The sequence below is a fragment of the Sphaerodactylus townsendi genome, linkage group LG02, assembly GCF_021028975.2.
Source record: "Sphaerodactylus townsendi isolate TG3544 linkage group LG02, MPM_Stown_v2.3, whole genome shotgun sequence".
Lineage (NCBI taxonomy): Eukaryota > Metazoa > Chordata > Lepidosauria > Squamata > Sphaerodactylidae > Sphaerodactylus > Sphaerodactylus townsendi.
The window spans coordinates 42,760,651-42,785,263 of NC_059426.1; the positions used below are offsets into that span (position 1 = coordinate 42,760,651).

At 40.0% G+C, this 24,613-nt stretch overlaps 1 protein-coding gene across 2 annotated transcripts in view; it reads right to left on the reverse strand.

Moving 5' to 3' along the window:
- Window positions 1-1,517: 1,517 nt before the first annotated feature.
- LYPD6 (LY6/PLAUR domain containing 6) overlaps window positions 1,518-24,613 on the reverse strand; it is a 73,630-nt gene continuing 50,534 nt past the window's right edge. The window contains exons 2-5 of one of the 2 annotated variants that reach the window (XM_048485682.1): window positions 17,897-18,086; window positions 12,317-12,415; window positions 8,238-8,365; window positions 1,518-3,229 (exon numbers count right to left, since the gene is read on the reverse strand). In XM_048485682.1, the coding sequence (XP_048341639.1) occupies window positions 3,212-3,229; window positions 8,238-8,365; window positions 12,317-12,415; window positions 17,897-18,014 (363 nt within the window). In that variant the 5' untranslated portion in view covers window positions 18,015-18,086 and the 3' untranslated portion in view covers window positions 1,518-3,211. Of the gene's footprint in view, window positions 5,834-8,237; window positions 8,366-12,316; window positions 12,416-17,896; window positions 18,087-24,613 lie in introns of both variants that reach the window. The other variant, XM_048485681.1, reaches the window with a different exon arrangement.

Here is a 24,613-nt window from a genome sequence, read left to right on the forward strand (position 1 = left end):
TATTTAAAAAAATAACATGTAGTTTGGCCCTGACAATGCAGTCCTAAATATAGTTACACCCTTGTAAAGCCACTAAAGTCAATCAACTTAAAAGGGAGTAACTCTTCTTAGAACTGCATTGTAAGAAATTTAATTAAAGAAAAAGATTATAAGGAAACAACTTAACTGGCTATCTACAGTGTATTGTATTCTGGGTGGAGTGGTAGCAGATTCCCAGGTTTAGTCCCTGACATTTTCAGAAAGGGGAAGGGCATAAAGGGAAGCTCTTGAGGGAAGGGCAGTGTAAGGAATAATGAGGACGGTGATGATGGATCAGACAGGAAGAGATGTGAAAGGCTTTTGCTTGAGATCTGGAGATCTACTATTAGATTTGACAGTACTGACCGTGATAGACCAAGTGTTTGATTCAGCAGTTCTCTATACATATTAATGTACAGGGAGGAACAGTGGGGGACAAGAATGCTAGCTCCACCGCCCACTGCCATGGAATCACTAGGTTGTCTGCAACAGTGCAGTCATACAGAGGAAGCTGCTTTGCCAGCACTTCCAATCACAGGGAAAGAATATATATGCAGTTACTTCTTCCACATGCAGGCTCTGTGGTCACAATCCAGCAATCATAAAGTGGTGGGGCCAATGAACATGTGCCTCCCTGCCCATTTAGTCAACGTGTAGAGGACCACTGTAGGACACCTTTGTGTCTAACCATGACAAATCCTTGTTACTTGCCATTTTCTGAGGGCACAGATGACCATTAATCTACCTACCTTCCCATCATCGCATCTCACAGCTGCTTTCCAAGGCCTCAAGCAGAGAAAAGTATTTTTCTCAATAGCTGTTACTTGAGTAGCCAGGGACTGAATCAAGATTATTCTACATGCAGTGCAGATTCGTTATCACTATATTTGGTCATTGACTGTAAATAAAGTCTTCTTCTTCTTCGTTATCACTGATCCACAACCCTTGCCTCAGTGTTGGACCAGAAGGAAGTCTAAGGAGACAGTAGCAATCCAATGGGTGCTGCTCAAGAAAAGAGTAAAGTCACAGGCCAACAAATGACACAGGGAACAACAGGTAAAGGAAAGAAATAAAAGAAAACAATGGGTGAAAGATGAGTAAAAGGGCATAGAGAAGGAAAACTTAAAGTACAGATGCAGGAGGAAATGGGATGAAAAAATGCAAACTGATAGTATTCCAGAGGAATGAAGGAAAGGAGAGAAAAACAGAGAGGGAGTTCTGAAGTACGACGGAAAACAAGGAAAGGAAAAGATAGAAAATGTAAGAATGCAAAAGAGAGGGCCCTATAAAATAGAGGAGATAGCCAGACAAAATTAAGACAGTTCATGTGGGGAATAGGTGCCAACTAAGAGGAAGTGTGGGCAGAAAAGGAATATTTCAAAATACTGTACAAGTGTCTTGCAAACCATACTGGATCACAGTTGTAGCTTTCCCTGTTTTCTGGAGCCATTGTTGACCCAATCCCCAGTAAATTGGCTAAAAGAAAGAATTTTAGCATATAATGTTTAAAACATCATTTATTTATACAATATACAAAATGTACAACATTAACAATTGGGAGCCCTATTTACACAGGAATACACTGACAAGATACAAAGCATTAGGAGAACAACAAGACAAAGATTTGCATAAATTTGGTTTTGGGTAACCCTTTACTGCATACCGATTTAGGGAATGAATCAGTGAGCAAAATCATTATTTTTTTAAAAAAAACCTTTAAATAATGCTCAAAACAAGCTTTGAGGGTAAATTTTCAAAATAAGATTTACTTTTAGAAACCTGTCACAATTCAACTCTTACAAAACATTACACCACTTCCCTGGCTGATATGTTGTGTTCATGGCCACAGATAGAACAATTCAAGCTCTCTTGCTTGTAAACAAGCACATTAAATGAAGTTGGAGTACAAGGGAGTTCAGGGATGTTACATATAAACAGGTCATGCAAACGACAATAAACCCAGCAGCGTTACAGAGAATCCACAATGCAACATGCACTGCCTTCTAAGGAATAGACACATTTTCTTAGGGCTGGTCTATAGATTGACAATCACAGCATGGAGATCAATTGATCAGCATCCCCACGATGACTTTTTCATAACACCACTGTAACATTACCACAGATACTCACATTTCATCCTATTCTTAGAACAGCATCAGCTGACCAACTGTTGATGATAGTGAAACATGAACTTCTGAACCCATCACAATTATAGTGATGAGATGCTAGGTTGATGATTTCTGCCCATTTCCCTTCCTCCTCAGCAGATTTTCACTTCCTCCCCCCACACTGTTCACAGATCCCTTGATCAACATGAGCAGAATTTCAAGAAGCTCAGTAGGTTGTAGCAGGTGGGGGTTAGGGGAATCCTATTCCACCAGTTTCATTCTGTTGGTAATTCTTTGATTCCAACCCACTGTTTTTAGCCATTTATGTGTGCAGAATGAAGTAGGTTGAAGGTTCTTGAGTTGCCAGATAACACGCCCCCTTTCTCCCAGTTTCCCAGGAGAATGAGGAGAGGAAGATCTCTAACCAAGATACTGATGTATCTTGTGTATTGGATGTACAGCATTAAAGTGAGGAGACTGAATCTAAGGCGGATTCCACATGGGCTAAAAACAGCAGTGTGGAAATGGTTTAAAACGGTGTAAAAGGGCTTACACAGTTTTCACACCGCTGTTTTTGGACCATGCGGAATCTGCTTAAGAGTCTCTGTTTTTGCATGTTTGTTTCCTCGCACTAAGTTCCCCTCAAAAGTATATGCATTTTTGACATAATCAGGTCAGCACTATGTGTATAAATGACACAATACTCATGTTCAATACAGACAACTCTACAAAACCAACACTGAGAGCACAGAAATGAAATCTCGACAAAAACAGAAATACGAACTGTTTGTTCATCCACAGAAAGAATTACACGAGCTTTTACTTCCAGCATTTAATTAATGGGACTACCCATGCTGCCACGTGAAGTAGCTGGCTTGATTTGAAAGCTTTAGGATATCACTGAATGCAGCAAAAGCATGGAAGATTTGTTTGAGACAGAGATTTATCATCAAGCATTAGCAACAGCTTCTTCATTACTAGAATACATTTCATCACATCAGTTCTTGTCTTCCTTCCTCTCTGATTCACACTCGCACACACACATGCATGGCTCTGTGTTGTAACTTGATAAAGTGCCAAGTTCCTCACAGACTGATGGTAGCCCAAAACAATGATTAAAATCATCATGACGTTGGCCAAAAAACAACTCACAAAATCATTAAAACGTATGATTACACTCCTGTATGTCATATAAAGTTCTACCAAGCTTTTAATGTTGCAATCGGCCGATGACACGTATCTGAGTTTACCTTAACCTTACCGATGTATTAGCTTTTTGTACCACTGTTTAAAAATAAAAAATTGAAGATAATTTATCACAAAATATATTTTGCATGTTATAGGACTAAAACAACTACAGGTGATGCTACTATTAAGAAGGGGACATTTTACAATACATTATTCATTGTATCATACAAAAATAAATACTGTCATCTGCAAGTAAAATAGGCCATATTGTGTGACAAAGTATCACCAGGGCCAGTCAAAGAAAATTTATAATTTTGGCATTTCCTTATTGGCATTTCCTCCTGGAATAGTTCTGATTAAAAACAATTCCCCTTTGTATTTGTTTCACAGTTGTCCTAGTGAAAATTATGATAGCCAAAAACTCCAACAGGGAAACTCCACACGACCTATGGGGATAGGCATGCAGAGCTATCTAAACATAGAATTATTGGGGAAGTCTCTGTTAGCCCTACATAAATAAGGCTGCAACACATGAGACACAATCTTAAACAGGGATGTAAAGGCCCACAAAAGGCAATGGGGGTTGGAACACAACATTTACCCCACCAGGCATTGTGTCAATTGTTCCAACAGAAAAACTAGAACATTGGGGGCACGCTGAAAAGAGATCCCATGAAAAAAATGTTTAGAATAATTGAAATACTTTTTAAGCCAGTTTGTCTCATTTGAAATGACCAGCGAAAATTCCTCCTCTGTCATATATCATGCTAATTCCAATATCCAACATATTTTCCAAGTTTAAATGCAATGAATTTGGGCAACAATATCCTACTCTGTGTTTGAGTATAATAAATTGCTGAAGAGTTCAGGTTTTTCCATGTTCCATGAGTAAGAACAAGGCTGCATCCAATAGCCATTATTGTCCACATTCCTTCTGCTGCTGCAGCTGCAGCAAATGCAGGGCAGCGAAATATTGTCCACGCCATGGTAGTCCCTGTACTTTCCTTGCACCTGAACCCACAACCATCATTTCAGTACCACCACCATAGTTTTGGCAGGTTATTTAAACCTGTAATTGACATATCGCTGCAGTTTAAAATTGGTAATTGAGATAACTGCATAACAGTGCAATAGTGGTAAGTCAATAATCATTTTTTAAAAGCCTAGAAAAGCCCCTGGTGGTATGGTAGGGGGTGGTGGAAATAGCAGTTGTGAGGCTTGAGCTAAAGAAAATGGCAGTGATGTGGGTGGTGCCTATAAAATGAAGATCTTCTTGTCCACACAGTGTACAAAGGCACTTTAACTGTAGCCTTTCTAAGAAGACTGTACCAAAGCTGGTTTGAAAAGGATAACAGAAGAAGGAAGTGGACAACGTTTTGTAGATGCTCCCGCAATGCGCCCGTTCCAGGTTAGACACGAAACAGCAAAACTGCCACATGGAAGCAACCCATTTCTATCCAAATAATAGAATTCCTTTCAAAATACTTCCTATCTTCAGCTTCTATTTTTCCCTTCTAAGATATATGTGATAAAGTAGAAGAGAGAACAATAGCTTGCAGTTGTCTCTCAACTATTGGGTATATTTGTGATTTTGCTTGTAGAAAACTAAAGGATTTAAACATTAAACTCCATAAATATGCCAAATAGTACAATTTTAAATGATAACGGAGTAATAAATGCATTTTATCTTGTTAAAGCTATTACATATGTTTGCTTGATAAGGAAGTATTGCCTATTTTTTAAAATCTCCTGACCCTATCCCCAAATACAGAAGAAATTTTTCACATTTTCCAAAAATGTTTATATTTGTAATCCTAAACATGTTTTCTTAGGCAAATTTCCATTCAATCCAAAAGGACTAAGCAAGCATAGAACGTCAGCCTTAGTTGACTAAGAGATCAGATTCATCCGTTAAATCATTATAATCAATTCTTAAAAGTGCCTCCATTATCAAACACCATATTTTTGGAAAATTATATTTAAATATAAATGCTTAGAAAAACTACCAACAATGGACTTCATCTAGCAGAGATACTCCTTTTCTCATATCAAAACTCTCCCTTTGGATAGCATATTAGAGATCCACACAATGTGGTCTCTGTTATTCACGTACATCTGAGGACCAAAACAAGTTTTGCCTTCGAAGAACTGACAGACAACAAACTTCCCCCATTTTCAAAACACACAGAGCAGTAAGTATGGCTTTTGAACCATTCAAGGATAAAACGAAGTTAAGAAGTAAATTTAGAAATGCGAGTAAAAAAGTAAGATTAGAAACATATATTAAATTAAGGTCAAATATTTATGCATAAATATTTTCATCCTTGAAGCATAACCAGCAACTTATCCTAAGATACCCATGTAGCAATGTTTAACAGGAGAAATGACATCACAACTGATGCATTCCCCCAGTGTCTTTGGGTGTGGTTGATGGGGGTTGTCGTGGCAAACACTGCATCACTTGCATTTCTGGGCAATGGCAAATTACAGATGTTTCCTTCACAGCAAGAAGTGCAGATCTGAAAGAAAACAGGACGTTTAGTTGGAGAACTGCCCCCATGTTTGAGGACCCTTTCAGCGAATGGCACGTTCATTAAATAAGCTACATTTCCAGAAAGTGGTAACGCAGAACAGAAAAGCTGCGTGGCAGGGAAGAGATGCTTAACCCTTTACTTCTTTGCCTTTGTTACACTCTCAATTTATTCCCCAAGCAGTTGTACCCTTCTTGCGTTCTAAAAGCCCTGCTGAAACAATTTGGAGATGTCACAAGTATGGAAGGGAAATTGCCTCAGCTCCACTGTTTCCTTGATTTAAATTGCCCCTTCCAAAGAGATTTTTCATTAAAAAAGGACATCTCTACTGAGCTACCAGCACTTGCATACCCATGCTTGTAATTCCTAAATGCAATCTGAATGTTGGTTAGCTATGATTCCTTGTAATAAATTATATACTAAAGAGTTAACTTCCTTATTTAACATAATCAGCATATGAGTTACTAGTGTATTATAAATACATTGAAACTTTGCTTATAATTATTCTAATAGTGCTCTGTTTTTTTCATCGAACAAGTTCTAAATTTCCCCCCAAAGCAACAAGTACATACCATAGAAAGGTCTGGTCACATAGATAGTTATACAAGATGAAAGACAAGCAATCTAATTCATCAGAGAAGGTCTCCCTTGTACTTGTTTCCCATTATATTTTTGTATTCTCATCCCAATACAGCAATTTCTGAAGTCTACACATAGGGAAAGAGAAATCTTGTTGGGACTTGGTGGATAACTGTGAGTGTGGGCAAACTTCCTTCAAGTCCCAGCCAACCTCAAGTCCCAGACCTCAGAGGTTTTTCAAGGAAAAAGACTGAGATGGTTTGCCATTGCCTGCCTTCACGTAGCAATCTTGGACTCCCTTGGAGGAGTCTCCCATCCAAATACCGGCCAGGGCCAACACAGCTTGTGAGATCTGATCAGATCAAGCTAGTTTGGCCTATCCAGGTCAGGGCAGTGTATAACTACTAAAGTTAAAAATAGTAATATTTGCTTCAGGCTCTTCCATGATTTAAAAAAATTAACAGGAATTCAATTTCCACTGACAGAGACCAAGCACTGCTTCGTGGGCTTTCCCAACTCTTATTTAAAAAGCATCTCAGCATAGTAAAGTCCTTCACTTTCAGTGGTGTAGCCCAAGGAGAACCTCTTTTCCTGTTTCCACAAACCTACTCACATGTGATTGTCTTCAGGTAGGTGCAAATGTTCTTGCATTCTCTATTGCTCTGCCTTCCATTGCTCTTGGTCTGCCAAACAGCCCATTCTCCTCCCTCTGTCTAGCTGTTAAGAAGCCTTTGAACTCCAGAGGTGTACATCAGAATGACTTTGTTGTTGCTGGAGATACCAATGTCAATTGTCCCTTGCCTGCCTGTATTTATTCTCAGTTGGATCAGTCATACCACAGATGGTAAATGCAGCTTCCAATGAAGGCCTAATAGAATTCAGGCAAGCTCACAAGCATGAGGAGATATTTTAAATAAAAGGGAATCTTTTTCAACCAGGTTGGAATTCAGAGAACATACAGCAAGTGCCAAGTGGTATTCTGGGTTTATGCTACTTAAACAATAGCTTCCTTAGACACAGAGGACTCTTGAAAGCAGATTGTGATAAAGCATAGTGGTATTATCCAAGAATATTTGCCAAAGTTGCTTCTTTGGATCTCAGCCATAGTTATGCAGTCAAACAATCAATTTGGATAACCAAGTTTTACAATTTCTTAGTATGTTTATATTCTGTCACTCCAAGTATCTAGTTTGAAGAGACTAGTAGTAGGATAATCATGCATCCAAAAGAAGCTCATGCAGAAGAAAGATACTTAGGCACTTGTGAAAGGTATGCAAACTTTTCTGAGACCTGGAAAAGTGGAGACATTTCAGAACTATGGAACAAAATCATTGGTATAACATTAGAATGCATCTAAGTTCTGAAGACAGCAGAGGCATCCATGGAAGACCATTTGCAAGTAAAATGGCAGTGTGCCTACATCCATGAAGGTAATAGCTATAGTATAGCTATACCATGAGGAGAGAGATCTGCAGCATTAGTCCATAAGTGGAAGAGAATTCTGCCATATTTAATTTCCTCATTGATCCCACTTAGTGAAAGCTCACTGGTTCTTACCACTGTCATTAGTAGAAGCACATACTTAACTATGCAGAGTCAGTATTTGCTCGTATGATGCTCCTCACACAATGTTCCCCCTTCATTTAATACTCAATATTTTAAATTCATTATTATTTTAAAAAGTCACAAAAATAAATCCTTGTGACTAAATGGCAACATCATAACTCTATGCAATAGTTTAACATGTGTTGTACGAGAATGGGCTACCATTTTGAACAATCTGCATAGCAACAAATGCAGTTTGGAGTCTCACCTTCAGTCCATCTGGGAAAATTAGGCATCCTGTGGCCAGACAATGCTCCAGACGTGCACAGCGCTTCGTAACAGATATACTCTTTCCATCAGCTTCCAGCATGTGTTCTGTATAACAATATCGTGTGTCTAAAGAGAAAGAAAATCTGATTTGTAACATCTTGTATTGTACTGTATATTTAATTTATATACTGCCCTCCCCCGAAAGGCTCAGGGCGGTGCACAACAAAAGTAACAATAACAGTAATCATAACATTAATTAGCCAGTTATGCTTCATCTGATGGAACAACATGGGAGACAGCCTAAAATCAGGGATCTGCACCTTATTGTGACCATCTGGTAACTTTTGGTTCTTCGTGTATTGCAACTATAGTGCGGACACCAGAAGTCCTCTTCTTTCTAAAAGCTGTCTGTCACCAACAATTTTATGGCAGTAAACTAAGTATTGTAGAAAACTGGGGAATGTTACCAACTAATGTAATTGGCTGATTCCAAGTTCTAGTATTGTGTGAGGGAACTGTTTCTCTCTATTAAGTCTCTCAAAAGCTTGCACTGCCTTACAGAAAGCCAGTGTGATGTAGAAGCTAGAGGTTCTGACTAGGATTTGGAACACTCAGGTTTGAATTCCCACTCAGCCATGGAAACTCACTGGGTGACCATGGGCCAGACACTCTCACCATAACCTACCTCACAGGGGTGTTGCAAGAATAAAACATAGGAAGAGAGAATGATGTTGTAAACTGCTATGGATCTCCATGGGGGAAGAAAAGCAGGGTATAAATATCTAAACAAATAAATACATGGTGAGGCAAACCCAAAAAGTGCAATTGTCTTGCTGGTGGAAAGTGCCACCTCACCCAGCGGGCTTCACTTGGAGGCACGGGGAATTGAATTGGGTCCACTACATTAGAATCCACCACTCTTAACCATTACACCATGCTGACTCTGAGGCTCATTCCGCACATGCAGAATAATGCACTTTCAAACTGCTTTCAATGCTCTTTGAAGCTGTGCGGAATGGCAAAATCCACTTGCAAACAGTTGTGAAAGTGGTTTGAAAATGCATTATTTTGCGCGTGCGGAAGAGGCCTGAGATTGTCTTAGGGCACCTATTTAAGGGAGTTTACAATTGCCAAAGCATTCATCCTGCCCACTGAATTCTCAAAGCTGTCTGCACAGAAGAAGCAATGTGGGGAATCATGGGCCATGCAAGGAAGCAACTCACTCCTGCTGTGCCTAGTCCATACACCACATATCCTTTTTTCCATAGGTGCTTCTTTTTTCCTTTACCTCTTTAATACTCAAGTACCAAAATGGAATCAAAGGAAGTTCTCAAGAGAACATCTGCTTGGGTATTTAAGCACTGCTCCTGCCCCCTCCCGTTGGAAAATTAAATTAATACAATGCTGTCATTTAAACATCCTGCCCCCCCCCCCGCCCCAAAAGAAGCATTTAGTTTTAATGAAAACCCATTCTGAAACAAATAAATCTGCATTTTGAAGATCAAGACTGTCAGAAAATATAGTGTTTACCAAGGTCTCTATTCTGAAGTCCAACAGCCAATGGGTTTCTGAGATATTTTCCTTGAATAAACTGAGATTTCATCTCTGAAAATCACTTGCTCACGAACAGCATCCCATTGGGTTACTTTCTTTCCAGATGTCATTGGGGAAGGAATCACAAGAGCCTTCTGTCTACTCCTAAGTAATGGAGCACATCTAGACCTGGTTAAAAGCATCCTGTGCAATTTTATAGTTTTTCTGTCTCATAAAGGATGTGCTATGTGAATAAAACGTTAGGCAAAAGAACTATGCCTGAGCATATTTTTGAGCCTTTGCTGAAAAGGTAAGTGATGGATTAGATTTTCCACCTGGTCAGTGTGAGGCTCCAGATCCCGTATTTTGTAAATACACAGTGATCCTGCTTTGGCCAAATATAAGAGACCTCTAGTGCCTTTCAAAGGAGATAAAACAAAAACAGCTTTAATATAAGCCTAGCGATGGCAAATGCATCCCGTCTTGATCATCAAAAGCAGATAGCTAGAAACTGCACTAATGAATCAAGGGGAGTAATGGAAACAGGAGTTCAAGATGTAACCCATTATCCAGCCTAATTAGTCACACTCCTTTTAATGTCCGATTTCATGGCCTCTTTGAAGCTGGGAATGATTTTCACAAGTCCATGCCAATGTTCACCTGACTGGGGTTGTACTGAACAGTTCCTCATAATGCAGCTTTTAGCAAAAGTGAAGTCTACCACTAATTGTCTTTTCTCAGTCAGCATAGAACTGATTTATATTATTATTCGTGGGGCGAAGACCCATGAAAGAAGGGCAATGGGGAAAGAGAAATCTGCTCTCTACCTCCCTCCAGCTTATACCTATTCCCTCTTTTCCCCACCCACACATTTTAGCATCTGCTTACTTTGCTGTAACAAAGTTTAAAATAGGATTCCAGTGGCATCTGGAAGACTGCAAAATTAATTCCAGCATAAGCATTTGGGAGTCAAAGCTGGCATCAGACATGTCGGATTCATGACAGCAGGGCCTCCCAATGTAGAGGCTATAGCTTTTACCAACATTTTCTGCCCTTGCTAGACTTCCATAAAGGTTGCATCTTACACAGTGTGAATAAAGCCTCATTGCTACTCATGTCATGGCCAAAGGGCAGTAAGGGAAAAACCATGCAGGTTGTAATCTGCACAATAGCTTTGAACATTTCTGAATGGTCAAGGATAAAAATGTACTCAAGGAAACAACATGATACACCCAGAGGGCTGAATGCATTCTCTGCGGACTCTGTAGCACAGGGATATTAGTGTTGTATCCTACCTGCCAGTCCCAATTCTCTGAATAAGCCACATCAACAGATTCTTAGAGGATCCTCCATGAGACTCATAGATCCCCCACTGGTACAAGGAGGTGACTGGCACTGATAAAGGATGGTGGATGATGTTATCACAAACTCCCTGCCCTAATTATTACAGGTATATAACTATGTCAGTTATTGAAGCACACAAAGGAACAGGCATAAAATATATTCTTTGAAACAGATTTGTTGATTTTTCTCCTCTGAACTTTGTTCCCAAAAGCTTTGGTGTTAAATGCAAATTAGAGTCATTTACCACTGGCTACTTTCTTCTCCAGCATAGTTAAGCTGCCATGCGCTGCAATAGAAGCATCTAGGGACGGGAAATGGGGTAAAGTAGGTGTTTGGGTGTGGAAATCTTCTGCATACACTCATTTATTGACATAGCACCAAAACCATTTAAAATGTGATTTTCCCTTTTTAAAATGTTTTACACATGTGGTGAGCCGCTCTGAGCCCAGAAGAGGAAGGGCAGCAATAAATCCAAATCAATTCAATCATTCTGGTATACTGGTAACAATTATATCTTTATTTTTAGGTAGCTGGAACTGGAAAAAGAGAATAGGGGAAAAGGGGGGGGGGAACAGAACTGCAGGGTTTCTCCCCATGAAGAGATTCTGGGTTCATACCTTATATTTGAAAATCCTGCCCAAGTCCCTACCCAGAGGAAACAAGTACCAAAATACCGAAGTCCATGAGGAGACAGGAATTCAGTGGTTAGGAGTTACTCCCAGAAAACAAATGTCCAAGCTAAGCCCTAGTGAGATTTTGATACAAACGATGTACCTTGCACGGGCTAACGAAACACTTAACTGGTCCTGTGGCCAGCACACTACCAATTAGGCCTTCTCCCACAAAGGACTCCTTGAGGTAAGGGTGGCAAAAGCACAGTTTGTGGGGAAAATTTGTGCAGTTGGGTTCTGTCATCCCTAGAGTTAGGGTTGCCAACCTCCAAGTGGTAGATGGAACTTCCCCACTATCACAACTAATCCCCTGGCGACAAAGATCAGTTCACTTGGAGAAAGCAGCTGCTTTGGAAGAAGAACTGTACCACATTATACCCCAGTGAAGTCTATCCCCTCCCCAAACCTGCCCTCCTCAGGCTTCACTCCCCAAATCTCCAGGGTTATGTTAACCCGGAGCTGGCAACCCTAGCTACAGAGGAATGCATTTCCTGAAAAGGCCTTGGGTGGCAACAAGCAACTCGTTTACCTTTGGGACAATAGATATCTGGAGCCCACTGGTTGCATTCATAATTGTCTATGGCTTGTTCACAAGTGAAACATTTGAATCCACCAGGATATGGAGTGGCTGGGAAGAAAAAGACATAAAACCAAAGTGCAATTAGCTTGTCAGCCCATTTTGGTCCATTTATTTTAATAAAAACCAATATATGGTTGTAGATACAACCTTCACCTTGGAAAGGTCTCATCTGCAGTGACAGCCCTCTGCATTAATTTCACCAACGACGATAAGCACAATTCTAGCTTCAAATTATCTGAAGGCAGGTACACTAAAAGCTTTGTTAAGTGCCGTCCATGGGGAATTGGGGCTGGCAAATTACCAAATAGGTCAGTGAAAGTTTTTATCCGGCACCCACCCAAGACACTCAAGCCAGCATGTTGGTTAACTAACTGCTGGTTAACAAAGCTTTAAGGGCAAATAGCATTCAAAAGACAAGGCAACATTTCATATTTGTTGCAGGGAACAGAGACTTCAGGACTGGCATGTATTAAAGAAATTCTTGTTCAGACCTGAGCTACGTTTTCAGAAAGGAATATGAGTAAATTTTGCAAAGCAGCGTCTCAGTCAATGTCATTCTGAACATTAATGTTTGCTTTCCAGAAACACTGCAGATTGTATAGTTGCTAACCAGCACACACCTTTTTTTGGAAAGCTCTTAAAGAATAACTGTAGCTACCGATATTCCCTAGAAGCTGCCACAAGAGTGATTAGTGACTTTGTCGTGGGAAAGATGAAAAGCTGCTACAGTGGTTGTACTTTGGCAAGCAGCCGACATCAACGTCATACATCATGCAAAACTCTCTCCCTCTCCCCACCTTCTTGGGTGCCTTGGTATATTCTTTCACTTCAGATCTGCCTGATGAGATTAAGAACTGTATCTTCCAAAAGTCAAATGCAATGACACTGTTTTGTATGTGTTCTGCCAAGGCTAGGGAGAAAAACAACCCCTGACACTTAGATTCTCAATCAATTACACATACAATGTAAATACCAAGGATATGATTTTAGTACCAGGTTATTTGGACCCCATCTTTTTCCAGCCCTTCTCCTAAAGTGCCTCTATATTCTCTGTCATCCGTATACCAGACGTGCATCTGACAAAGGCAGACCTGACTCTCAAAAAATTATACCCTGGAAATCTTGTTAGTCTTTAAAATGTCAATGGACTCTACCCTCCAACATCCTGTTTTCCTTCTGCAAGAAGACACAAGACTGTTTGGATATGGTGAATTTTGCACTGGCACTTAGGAATGATTTACATGCCCCACTGCAGGGAGAAACCCTACACACACACACACACACACACACACTGAACTGCTGCACACAAGACTGTCTTTCTCATCACACAGCAATGATTCTCCCACCCAAGGATCTGAGACAAAGCCCTGAGATTCCGGCAGTACTATTGAGACCAAACTTGTTCCTGGGGTGACTGGCTCTTGCCTCCTTTCTCTTTAGTTTGCCAGCCCACCAGCATTTTGGATCCAGCTATTCTTAAGCAGAAAGAAAAGTGTTTTCAGCACAGTACTGCTTGTGAAAGGGCTGCAGCAAACCCCAACACTTCAATACAGTTTTAAATGCAATTACGGTGCACATATGAAGCAATGAAATGTACGGTTTGAATGATTTTATTTAGTATGTGTTTTTTTTAATTATCAGAAGAAATAGCTTGGGCTATACCTTGGGCACACCGAAAAGATAGTAGGAATGAAATGGAATAATTTTAGTGGTTCCAGTAGGATTGTTTATTGTATTTTGTTCATTTATACCCCACCTTTCTCTCCAATGAGGACTCAAAGCAATGTATATCATTCTTCTTGCCTCTGTTTTATCTTCACAACAACCCTGTGAGGTAGGTTAGGCAAAGAGTGTGTCATTCAAGGTCACCCAGCAAGCTTCCATGGCAGATTAGTAATTTGAACCTGGGTCTTTCAGTCTGGCACTGTAATCACTACAGCACAATAATTCTGTACTATGCATATGAAAATCTTCCCTAGGATCCAAGCCAATATCTTCACTAGCAAGCAATGACAGTTGTTTGATTCTTGGACCAACCAATGTTCCTTATCCCTACCCTTGTTTTATGGTTTTGTAATCAATTATGCCTGGGACGGGCAACAGTGATGTTGAGCCAGTGTTTCAGCCCAAGGTAGAATGACAAGAATTCTGTAACTGCAGAAACATAAAATATGTTGGAAATAGGCAACGTAAAAGTCCGGTGCCTATATCTGTATGTCATGATTTTTCACACGCCATTTTTTGGTTAAATTTTAGTTTCTGAAACAAAATGAAATGCAGATTATCAACCAGTTACATACAAATATTTTGTCAGCTAACATGGAGAGAATCAGCATAGCATGACACAGCACAGATAAGGGTTAAACTCAACATACTGTTAGAAAACTCATCATCAATCTCCAGAGCATCTTTCATTGGTGCCTAGCAGCCATGAAAAAAAATCAAATTCAGATCAGAATCACAGTACAAGGGTCTTCAATTCTCCCCCACCCCCTCAATTTTTTTCAAGTTAAAATGTGTTGGAGATCTGGATTACGGATCTTCTGGTGTCTTATCTTGTTTGACCCAAAGGCCCCTTCCGCACACGCAAAATAATGCATTTTCAAACCACTTTCACAACTGTTTGCAAGTGGATTTTGCTATTCCGCACAGCTTCAAAGAGCACTGAAAGCAGTTTGAAAGTGCATTATTCTTCATGTGCGGAATGAGCCTAAGACTACAAGCTGAAAACTCCTGGTTCTAATCTCAGATCAGCACTGAACTTTCTGGAAGACTTCTAGCAACGCATTAAGCGTCAGGATCTGCGATGCAAAGAAATATTGCAGCCTATATTACAGAGCTGATTAGTGAAGTAATTTGTGTGAAGTGCTTTCAGTTCTCCAGAAGAGCACTAGATTATGAAGACAGCTGTGGTACCCTCAGCTCATAATGTATTTCTAAATTGTAGTGGAAAGTACTGTCAAGTCACAGCTAACTTATGGTGACTCCAAAGAGGTTTCAAGGAAAAAGGCGGTTGACAGGTGGCTTATTATTGCTTGCCTCCATATGGGATGAGAAAGTTTTGAGAGAACTGTGACTGGCCCAAGGTCACCCAGAAGGCTTCATGTGGGGGAATGGGGTATTGAACCTAGTTCTCCAGATTAAAGTCTGCCGCTCTAAACCACACTGGCTCTCATTTCTAAATCAGCCAAGTACAAAACAAGTTACTGTCATGACAACTGCATTCCAGCCATATAAAGTCTTCAATATGGAACTTATTCCATTCAGCCATATAGAGACCTCACCAAGGCCTGCTGCATCAAACTTTGACAGTAAAAGCCAAAATGGGTGATCATATTTATCCAAAAGGTGACCCTGACTATAAGACACCTCCCTCCCCAAAGTTATACGCAAAAGGTTCATTACTGTATGTAACTGTAAAGTGTAAGTGAATTAAAGGAGACCCCTCTCTTTCTCAATGGCACACGGAGAAAGAAAACTCCAGTATTATGTTTCAATAAGGTATATATTTTACAGAGACATAAGCCCTTCAGAGAACAGCATATCTTCTACTCTCCACAATGCATCTAGGCCCTTTGTGTTGCGATTGACCAAATTTAACTCCATTCTAAAGGGAAAAGGGGGCTCTCCTGTGTTCAGAAAAGAGACAGATGCTCAAATGAAGTGGAGCAATCGTTTTAATTATGTGTCAACACTGCCTCTTAAAACCCTGATGCTTGAACTTCCTCATACTACCTTGTATGTCTGTCAATCAAGAAGAACAGAAAAAGAAACCGGAGGGAGACTGTCAATGCATCCAAGGTGCGAGTGTTTTATTGTCTCCCCTTTTGAAAGAAAAAATATTATAGTTTTCAAGAGTTGCTGCCACAGCTGAGAGAGAGACCCAGTTGGCTCATGATCAGAGAAGTTGACAAGTGTGATATACGGTGGTTCAGAATACTAGACTGAGTTCCTCATGAGGGCAGTTCTAGGGAAATAAAAGCAACTGCCCAGTGCCCAGAAATCACCTGTATCTGGCCATTAACTCTCTTGGTCAACAGCAGTCCACTTTGTCACTGAACTATAGGAAACCCGTAGGAAAGTTCTCTTCATTGAATCTTTGTTTTAAGAAATTTAGACGTAGCAACACTTGTTTAAGACTTTGACTGCTATTAGACAAAGATAGCCACATTTTAAAACCACCTTGATACGGAGGAGAGGAAAGCTTGTCTCAAATGTACATGTTAAATCTCGTACATGTTAAAGGGATCACTGCAGAAACTGTGGCAGGGGGCAGGGGCGGAGAGAAAGTGGGAATACAGGGAGAGAAACGAAAGATCAAAAGCCACGTGTTTACAGCTAAGGACAGTTTCTTGTGTCCATTTGTGGTTCACTTGTTTGAGTGTTTACTTATAAGATTATTCTGAATCTGCAGTCTTTGAGACAACTGGCTTGGAAGTGGAGGTATGGCTTGGAAGTGGAGTAAGGTTCATGATTTCTTCCATGTTGTTGTTTCTTCTATTCTTTTTTTCCCGTTTCTTTTTGAGGGGTATTAATAACATAGCAAGGAACTGTACAAATGTGCCCTTGTAAAACCTTATCGTGACTTCTTTTAGAATGCGGATTTCTTGAATTATTTGTTTTGTTTCCACTAAGGAGTTTACCAGTAATTAGGTGAAGCATAATCAAGGATGAAAGGAAAAAGTAAGTCTCAAGGACTCAGCGACCATCATCCATAACCAAGAGACTGGTATTACATAAGCAAATTTCCAGTCAGATCTTTCTTCTGGGAAAAGAAGCTTAGCCCTAAACCAGCATTGTTATGTTTTCATGATCTATTAAATTGCCCCAATTAGGACCCAATGCCATCTTTCCAGAAGTACTTTTGGGGTTGTTATGGTCAAATTTATTTGAGGGGAGCAAGAAAGCCACATTCAGCAGTTTTTTAAAACCCACACTTCTACTAAGGCCCATTTAGTCACCAATATGTGCCTTGTTTTCAGAAACATTTTAAGATGTTTTATCCATCCATCCATCCATCCATCCATCCATCCATCCATCCATCCATCCATCCATCCATCCACAGCAGCCAACAAGCAACACTAACATGCTGGTAGTGAATGAAACAGGTATGCAGTCTCTGACAGCTCCACTGAGCAATCATGTTTGTCACTGAAAAGTTCTTCAACTGAAAAGTTCTGTGCAGCACTAAATGAAGAGCTTGGAGTGCACTGGCTGTCCTCACTGGTCTGAAAGAGCACAAGTCTTTCAATTAAAACATAAAAACTAGCCTGCTGGATCAGACCAGAGTCCATCTAGTCCAGCACTCTGCTACTCGCAGTGGCCCACCAGGTGCCTTTGGGAGCTCATGTGCAGGATGTGAAAGCAATGGCCTTCTGCTGCTTACACAACACCTTCCCATTTTAGAAAGCCATCTGATCTAGCCTATTTGTTCCACATGCTGTTTCTGTTCTTTGGATGTCATCTTTTCTCCCACATTCATAGTCTTTGCACAGGGACATTATTATTAAGTGGCTCTATAAGTCTTACTTGAAGGATGAAGGTAGACAATATCTTTCACTGTAAAGTCTCGGGCTTGAATTACTTTCATGCAGCTGGCAAGCAGACTGAGGAGAAAGACCCAGGCCAACAGAGGCCAGGATTCCATGGCAGAGCAGAAGCCTCAAACATACGGATTTCTTGGGAGTTGGTTCTCCTTGTCTCCAGAAGAAAAATGCACCTAGAATGCACAAGTTGAAAAAAAAGAGAAAAACAAGTGAAAGTGAAATCTTTGTTTACAGTCAATGACTGAATGCAGAAAAACAAGTGAGTTAAATCTAATAGTCAAGTATCAAAGTTGCATACACTGCAAATATCTGAACTGTGGAAGAAGAGCTGAAACCCAAATGTCGTTTTCTGATAAACAACAGTAACTACACCACTGCTTAAAATATATGACATCTCTTCCATGTCTTGTTCTTCCATACTTGATTGCCAGATCAAAGGGATCACTATGAAGATGTACAAATGTCTTCAAGGCAGAGATGGAACATCCTGACATACAGTAGTGTAGCCAATGCTTTTTGTATATTAGACCCCCACATTTCAATTCCTACCATCTATCCTTAGAGAAATTTTGGTAGCAAAGCTAGAAAAGGTTTATTAGAAAAGAACAAGAGACAAACATCCTGGGCAACTACTAGAGGAGGGAAGAAAAAATATTTGACTTAATGGACCATTGGTTTGATTCAGACCCATCTATACAGGGTGATTTTTAATTGTGCAGTCATGCATAAAATCACCACTATGATGATGATGCATTATTATTTTACATACATACATGCAATGAGAGGCCACCATTAGAAGGTTTCCAATTTATGTAAGACCTATGAAGGGAGAGCAGGAAGAACTATATTGAACCTGCCACCAACTATGTACAATTGCCAGAACATGAGAACAGCAAGCATAAAGTGTATGTGATGAGGAACATCTGAAAAAGCCAGCTTCCCGATTGGATGGAGCCATACTTAATTCTGGTGATCACATGCAGAGGAAGGATGGGACCTGTTCAGTTGTTCCTGCTCTTTCAATACATATTCTTTTTACCCTACATATGTTCTCTGAAAAGAGTGACAGGAAAATACAGCATAAATATTGGCAATATATCCAATTCTTAACACTGCCAGATTGTCAGATCCCCCAAAACTGAAACAAACTCCATGTAAAGAACAGATGTTTATTCATGATCTGGAGGACAGCTTGGAAAAGCCAAGACTGATCAGTAATATGTTTTCACATTCCTTCCCCCCACCCCCCGCCACATGAGAACAGTACAGTGAAAATATGCAGACAATAAGATAGTAAGCACTGACTCCACTGTGCATGGCCTTGGCCAGCACCTGGTGATGCCAGGCAGAGAAGGCAGCCCAACCCCCACCCACAGTAAAGCACAAAGCAGCCCCAAAACATCCTTCCTAGCAAGAATCCTGACACAGATCTTTTCGTCTTTCAAACTCCTTTTATCTAATGATCTTGAGCAGCAAATAGGAAGTCTTTATTTCTTTAAGGAAAACATGGTAGAGAGATACTTGGCTACTGTCAACCCAATCCATGGGTTTCTATCCTCCATCAAATAGGGGACTATGCTATCTTTTATTACAGTACAGTACAGTATTACAGTATTTTGCACACGCAAAATAATGCATTTTCAAACCACTTTCACAACTGTTTGCAAGTGGATTTTGCTATTCCGCACAGCTTCAAAGAGCACAGAAAGCAGTTTGAAAGTGCATTATTCTGCATGTGCGGAATGAGACTTAGTTAAAATACAGAAAATCCATAAATTGCAATAGGAGTTTATAGTGACAGCATGCCAAAATTAGGTGGGATAAAGAGTCAATCTTTTTTTAATCACATTGGCAGAGCCTATTTGAACAAGGCAAGTTATGATAGCTCCCATATAAGACTGCTAGAGGGGCAGCATTCAGACGTATGAGCATAAATTGTCTACAATAATGAGGGACTGTCAGATTTTTAATGGAAGACTGAATATTTAGAGATGGAAGGATGCCAAAGAATTGGATAGAGCATATTCTCAGAGCTCATCTAATTGAACTAAAATTATCTAGATCTTTTGTACACTTCTTAATAGTTAATAAAGACTCTCTTTTCACAAGTCCTAATAAGTCATCTTTTGCTAGGTCAAGTCCTCAACTATATGCTGCAAAAGGCAGTATTGAATGAACTGATCAAGTTAAGCTTGTAATGGCATACAAATGTAGACACCTAGGACCATGTAACAACCCTACAAATGTTCTCCACTGATACTTGTCATGCTAGTACTGCATTTGTAGCTGATCTTCTAATAGAATGTGCTGTTATACTTTGAGGTATCTCCAAGTTGAAGGCTTTATAAGCTTTGATAATATATGCCTTCAAGGTGGAGCTTATGGATGCTTTAGACATAGGTTTGCCCATATTTGGGAGCAGATGTTGATGAACAGGATGCTGGATTTCCTAATGTCCTGTGATCTAAGAATGAATGCTTTTAAGGTTCGCCTTACTTCTAGATTGTGCCAAAGTCTTTCTCTAGGCTGATTTAGCTTGGGCAGAATGTAGGTGGGCATATCTCCTGTTGTACGTGAAATCTTGATCTGACCTTGGGTTTAAAGGTTGGGTCCATTCTGAGAACCATTTTGTCAGGATCAAAAATGCAAAAAGGACTCTCCTGGCTGATGGTAGGGCCACTAGAAACAGTGTCTTCATCTGGAGCCATCTCATTGGGATGGATTGTACTGGTTTGAACAGAGCCTTGATTAGTGGTAAGACTGAATGCAAACATAGGGAACCGGTGAGTTTGTGCATTTGGCTGATTTCCTTGAGAAATCTCTGTATATCCGGATGCCAGGTTATTGGCATGTTTCCATAGTGAGGGAGAACTGTGGCTAAGGCTGCTACCTGTCTACAGAGAGTAGAGCTTCTCAGCCCAGATTCGAACCTATCTCCCAAGAATTCAAGTATGTCAGAGATCAGAGGCTTGGTAGGACATATGTCCTTTCACATCCACCACCTGACAAATGCTTTCCAGGTGGAATTATATATCCACATTGTAGAGGGTCATCTAAAGACCAAGAGGATGTTAGTAGTCCTGGTGGAATATCTGGACTTTACGTATTCCCTCCCCATTCCCACCCCGCTCACAGAGGACGTTTCCCCCAGAACTTTTCACACCATTTGGCAGCCATTAAAAATGTCTCCAACAGACGAGGGGTTCTGTTTTCTTCTTTCTCCTTGTTCTTGCTGCCTAGCACTGAGAGTAGGAGGAGAGAGTGGTGAGGGATAGAACAGAATAAGATAAGAATTTAGGTAGAAATGAGGAGAAAAGGACACAGCATACTGAATAAGTGATGAGAGCCTAAGGCTAATGTCTTCTCATATCTGAGGCAGGAAAAACTGGAAACTGGGCAACTCTCACAGCAAGGAGATAGGAAGTGAGAAAACTGATCCTGCCTCCCTGGCAAAAGGGGTGGGAATCACCCAGACAAGATGTCCTTCTGCCTCTGGGAGAATGAATTGAGCAGATGAGCAAAAGACAATGGCTTCTTCTGAAGTTGCCAAAATCATTCACAAAAACAGGCAGATACTCTTTTAAATCAACCACAGAAGAGTGAAGTTGAAAAAGTCGACTGAAAACATGACAGGTAGAAATCAATGGATTGATGAACATCATGTACACATTATTTATTTAGCAGCTGACTCATCGTATGTACACCCCTGCCCATGAACAGCCCTGTTACTCTGCAATCATGTATTCACACTCTAGAGGAATTTAGCAGGACAAAGAAGCCCTTCAAATTCAGACAGTAAATGGGTCCTCCCTTCTCATGAACAATTAACAGTACTTAATCAAGAGGGACCCATTGTTTGAAGGTGAATGACAAGTGATAACCAATGGCTGGTCCACTTGTTGAAAAAGCTACTTTTTAAAAAACCCAAAAAAAACCCCTTATGTCTGCAGACATAATGTGACAGATATTGTCCCGTGAAGTGATTGGCATTTAAAACTGCCTGATCCCAAGTGTCTAACAAAATTTGCAATGTCTTGCTATCCATTCATTCTCTTGAAAGGATGCAAGGGTGACCCTCCAGTCACCCTTAGCAAGTGACACATTGAAAGCAAGGTAAAGAAGATGGAACATTCAGAAGTAATCTACAGTTGCCTCATTCAGCAGCACATAGAATTTTAACTGAAAGTGTGGTGAAAATGTGCAAACACAAGTAAGCAACACATGTGGATCTTTAAGTCATATACTGCAAAAGTTCATTCTTCTTAATAAGAAATGCTTACATGTATCATACATTCTTCAAAAGAAACAAAACAGCAAAAGAGCCTTACATATGAATAACTGGATAAAGTTTGCATTGGTCTCCTTTTCTTCCTCATACACTCTCAAAGTCAGACCAGTACATAACAACTGCAATAAGGCAATAATAATAAGTGGTGGTCCTAAAACTGTAATCCTTGACCATTCATTTCAACACAACAAATTCCTTCACTTCTTTTTCCCTCTACTACCCACTCCTCAAATATGCATTCGACACAATGAAGTCATATTCATACGGATTCTGCTAGCAATTTTCAAAGCAAGCCATTCATTATGACATCTTCAGTGTGGATTCACTGTTCTTCCCTGGGGAAGTTTAAAGTTTTGATTCTGTTTTTCCCCCAACCATGGTCTCTTGAATATTCAGTTTAAATGAATGCATTCTATGAAGATTATCATGTATATTCACAACCCAAAACAGAATCTTTTTTAATATGTTACCATGTTCAGTTTATATGACAATCTGATTTACAATTCAGCTAAGACTCAATAAGATGGGCTATCTTATCCTATCACCTACTGCCACTTCATACCAAGAACAGGATCAGATTATCAAATTTTCCTCACTTAAATGAGACAAAGGGTTTCCTCCAATGTAAATGCATCCTCCCATATGAACACTATTGTGTCGAATGCATACAAAAGGAGACCAATGCAAACTTTATCCAGTTATTCATATGTAAGGCTCTTTTGAGTGAACATCACTCTTAAGTCCTTGAGCATTCCCCACCATGTAAATGGGCCCAGCCCAAAATGCTGGCCAGAACAGCACAGACTTTTCCCAGGGAGAAGGCTACCGCAGGGATACTGCATTTATTTTTCTTTCCCAACCCTAATATAATCTGCATGACTACAAGCAAGAGAAATAATCATCCTTGCCTACCCACTGGTTTGTTTTTAAGCTAGTTATAAACCAAACTCATCATAAAAATGTTGAAGAAACATCTTGTGGGACAGGAGATATACGGTAAACCAAATCCTAATCCACAGAAATTTTTAAAAGTAGTGAATCCGTACTTCGCCCTTGGCTCTGGGAAATCAAGGCTTGAATCCCTTCACAACTTTAAGTCAATAGACGGCCTTCCTGTAAAACGGGGAGAATCATCTCAAAAAAGGCATAATGAAATATTTTGCCCTCTTTTAGGTAATTTAGAAATGATTACAAAAACACATCACAATTGACACAAACTGTTTAAGCAGTGCGCCAAATAGCTTAAATTTCTACTTTTCAACCTACCCTGTGTTGACAGTAAGTATTAAGGTAACAGCTGCTTCATCAGTAGTATGAACTATTGCAAATTAGAACAAGTGAACAGGTAAAACTTGTACTCAGACATGACCTGGCAAAGTAAACAATCACAAAAAAAGTTTTCTCTTTAGCCTGCAAGGCGAAATATACAGAAGCAAAGGCCATGAGCCAAGATTCTAATTAGTTTAAATGAAGTAATAGCCTCCTGGATTTGTTCAAGATCATGGACTGCAAATCACATGAAAAAAAATGATACTGGGAACAATTCCTTGTTATCTGCCTCTGAGGCAGCTTGAGTGTCCATACGAGTTGCACACTCTAATATTCTTAATATGGAGAACCACATCTGATCCCTCTACATGCAGCCTGCTGGGTGATATTGGGATAGTCACAGTTCTCTCAGAACTCTTTGTCTTGACTACTTCACATTGTGCCTGTTGTGTGGGGGGGGGGGGGGGGGGACACAATTGTTAACTACTTTGAGAAAAGCAGGATATAAAAACTAACTCTTCTTATTCTAAGCCAACTTCCATGGTATCTCCTAGTCTTTCATAGTTGACCATATCCTCACATAGTAATGATGGTAAGTGGCAGTCCAAATGTTAGGTCAAGAATAGATCATGAGGCTACCTTTCTCAATATCTGGGGTAGGGCAACCAATACTGCTTGTTTCCCTCTGCAAGAAAATTGTGGAGGCAGAGGTACTAGAAGGAGTTATAATGACTGATGTGTTTAGTTCTGAAATCCAGAGGAGGTAGTACTGACTAATTTAGATGGCGGTTTTAAATCACAGTTTCATGATACCCAGAAAAAGAATAATTCTCTTCCAGTCCATAATCTACATATAATATATATCAATGGAACAAACTAAAAGGTTAAGCCCTCAGTATTTAAGACTAGACAAACCACCTGTGCAACATTATTTGGGCACTGATTAGCATCACAGCTAAAAGGCAACTTAAGATTAGATTTGTCTTGTTTGATAGAAGCATGCAGCAGAAGACAAGAATGGTTAGCACCGGAAAATGACTATTGGTACTTTCCCGTGAAGGGTCCTTCTCCTTTGAGCAGAAGAGGACATCTGGGTGTTTTCCACTGACCAATCAGAGGAGGCAAGAAGAAGAAGAAGAAGAA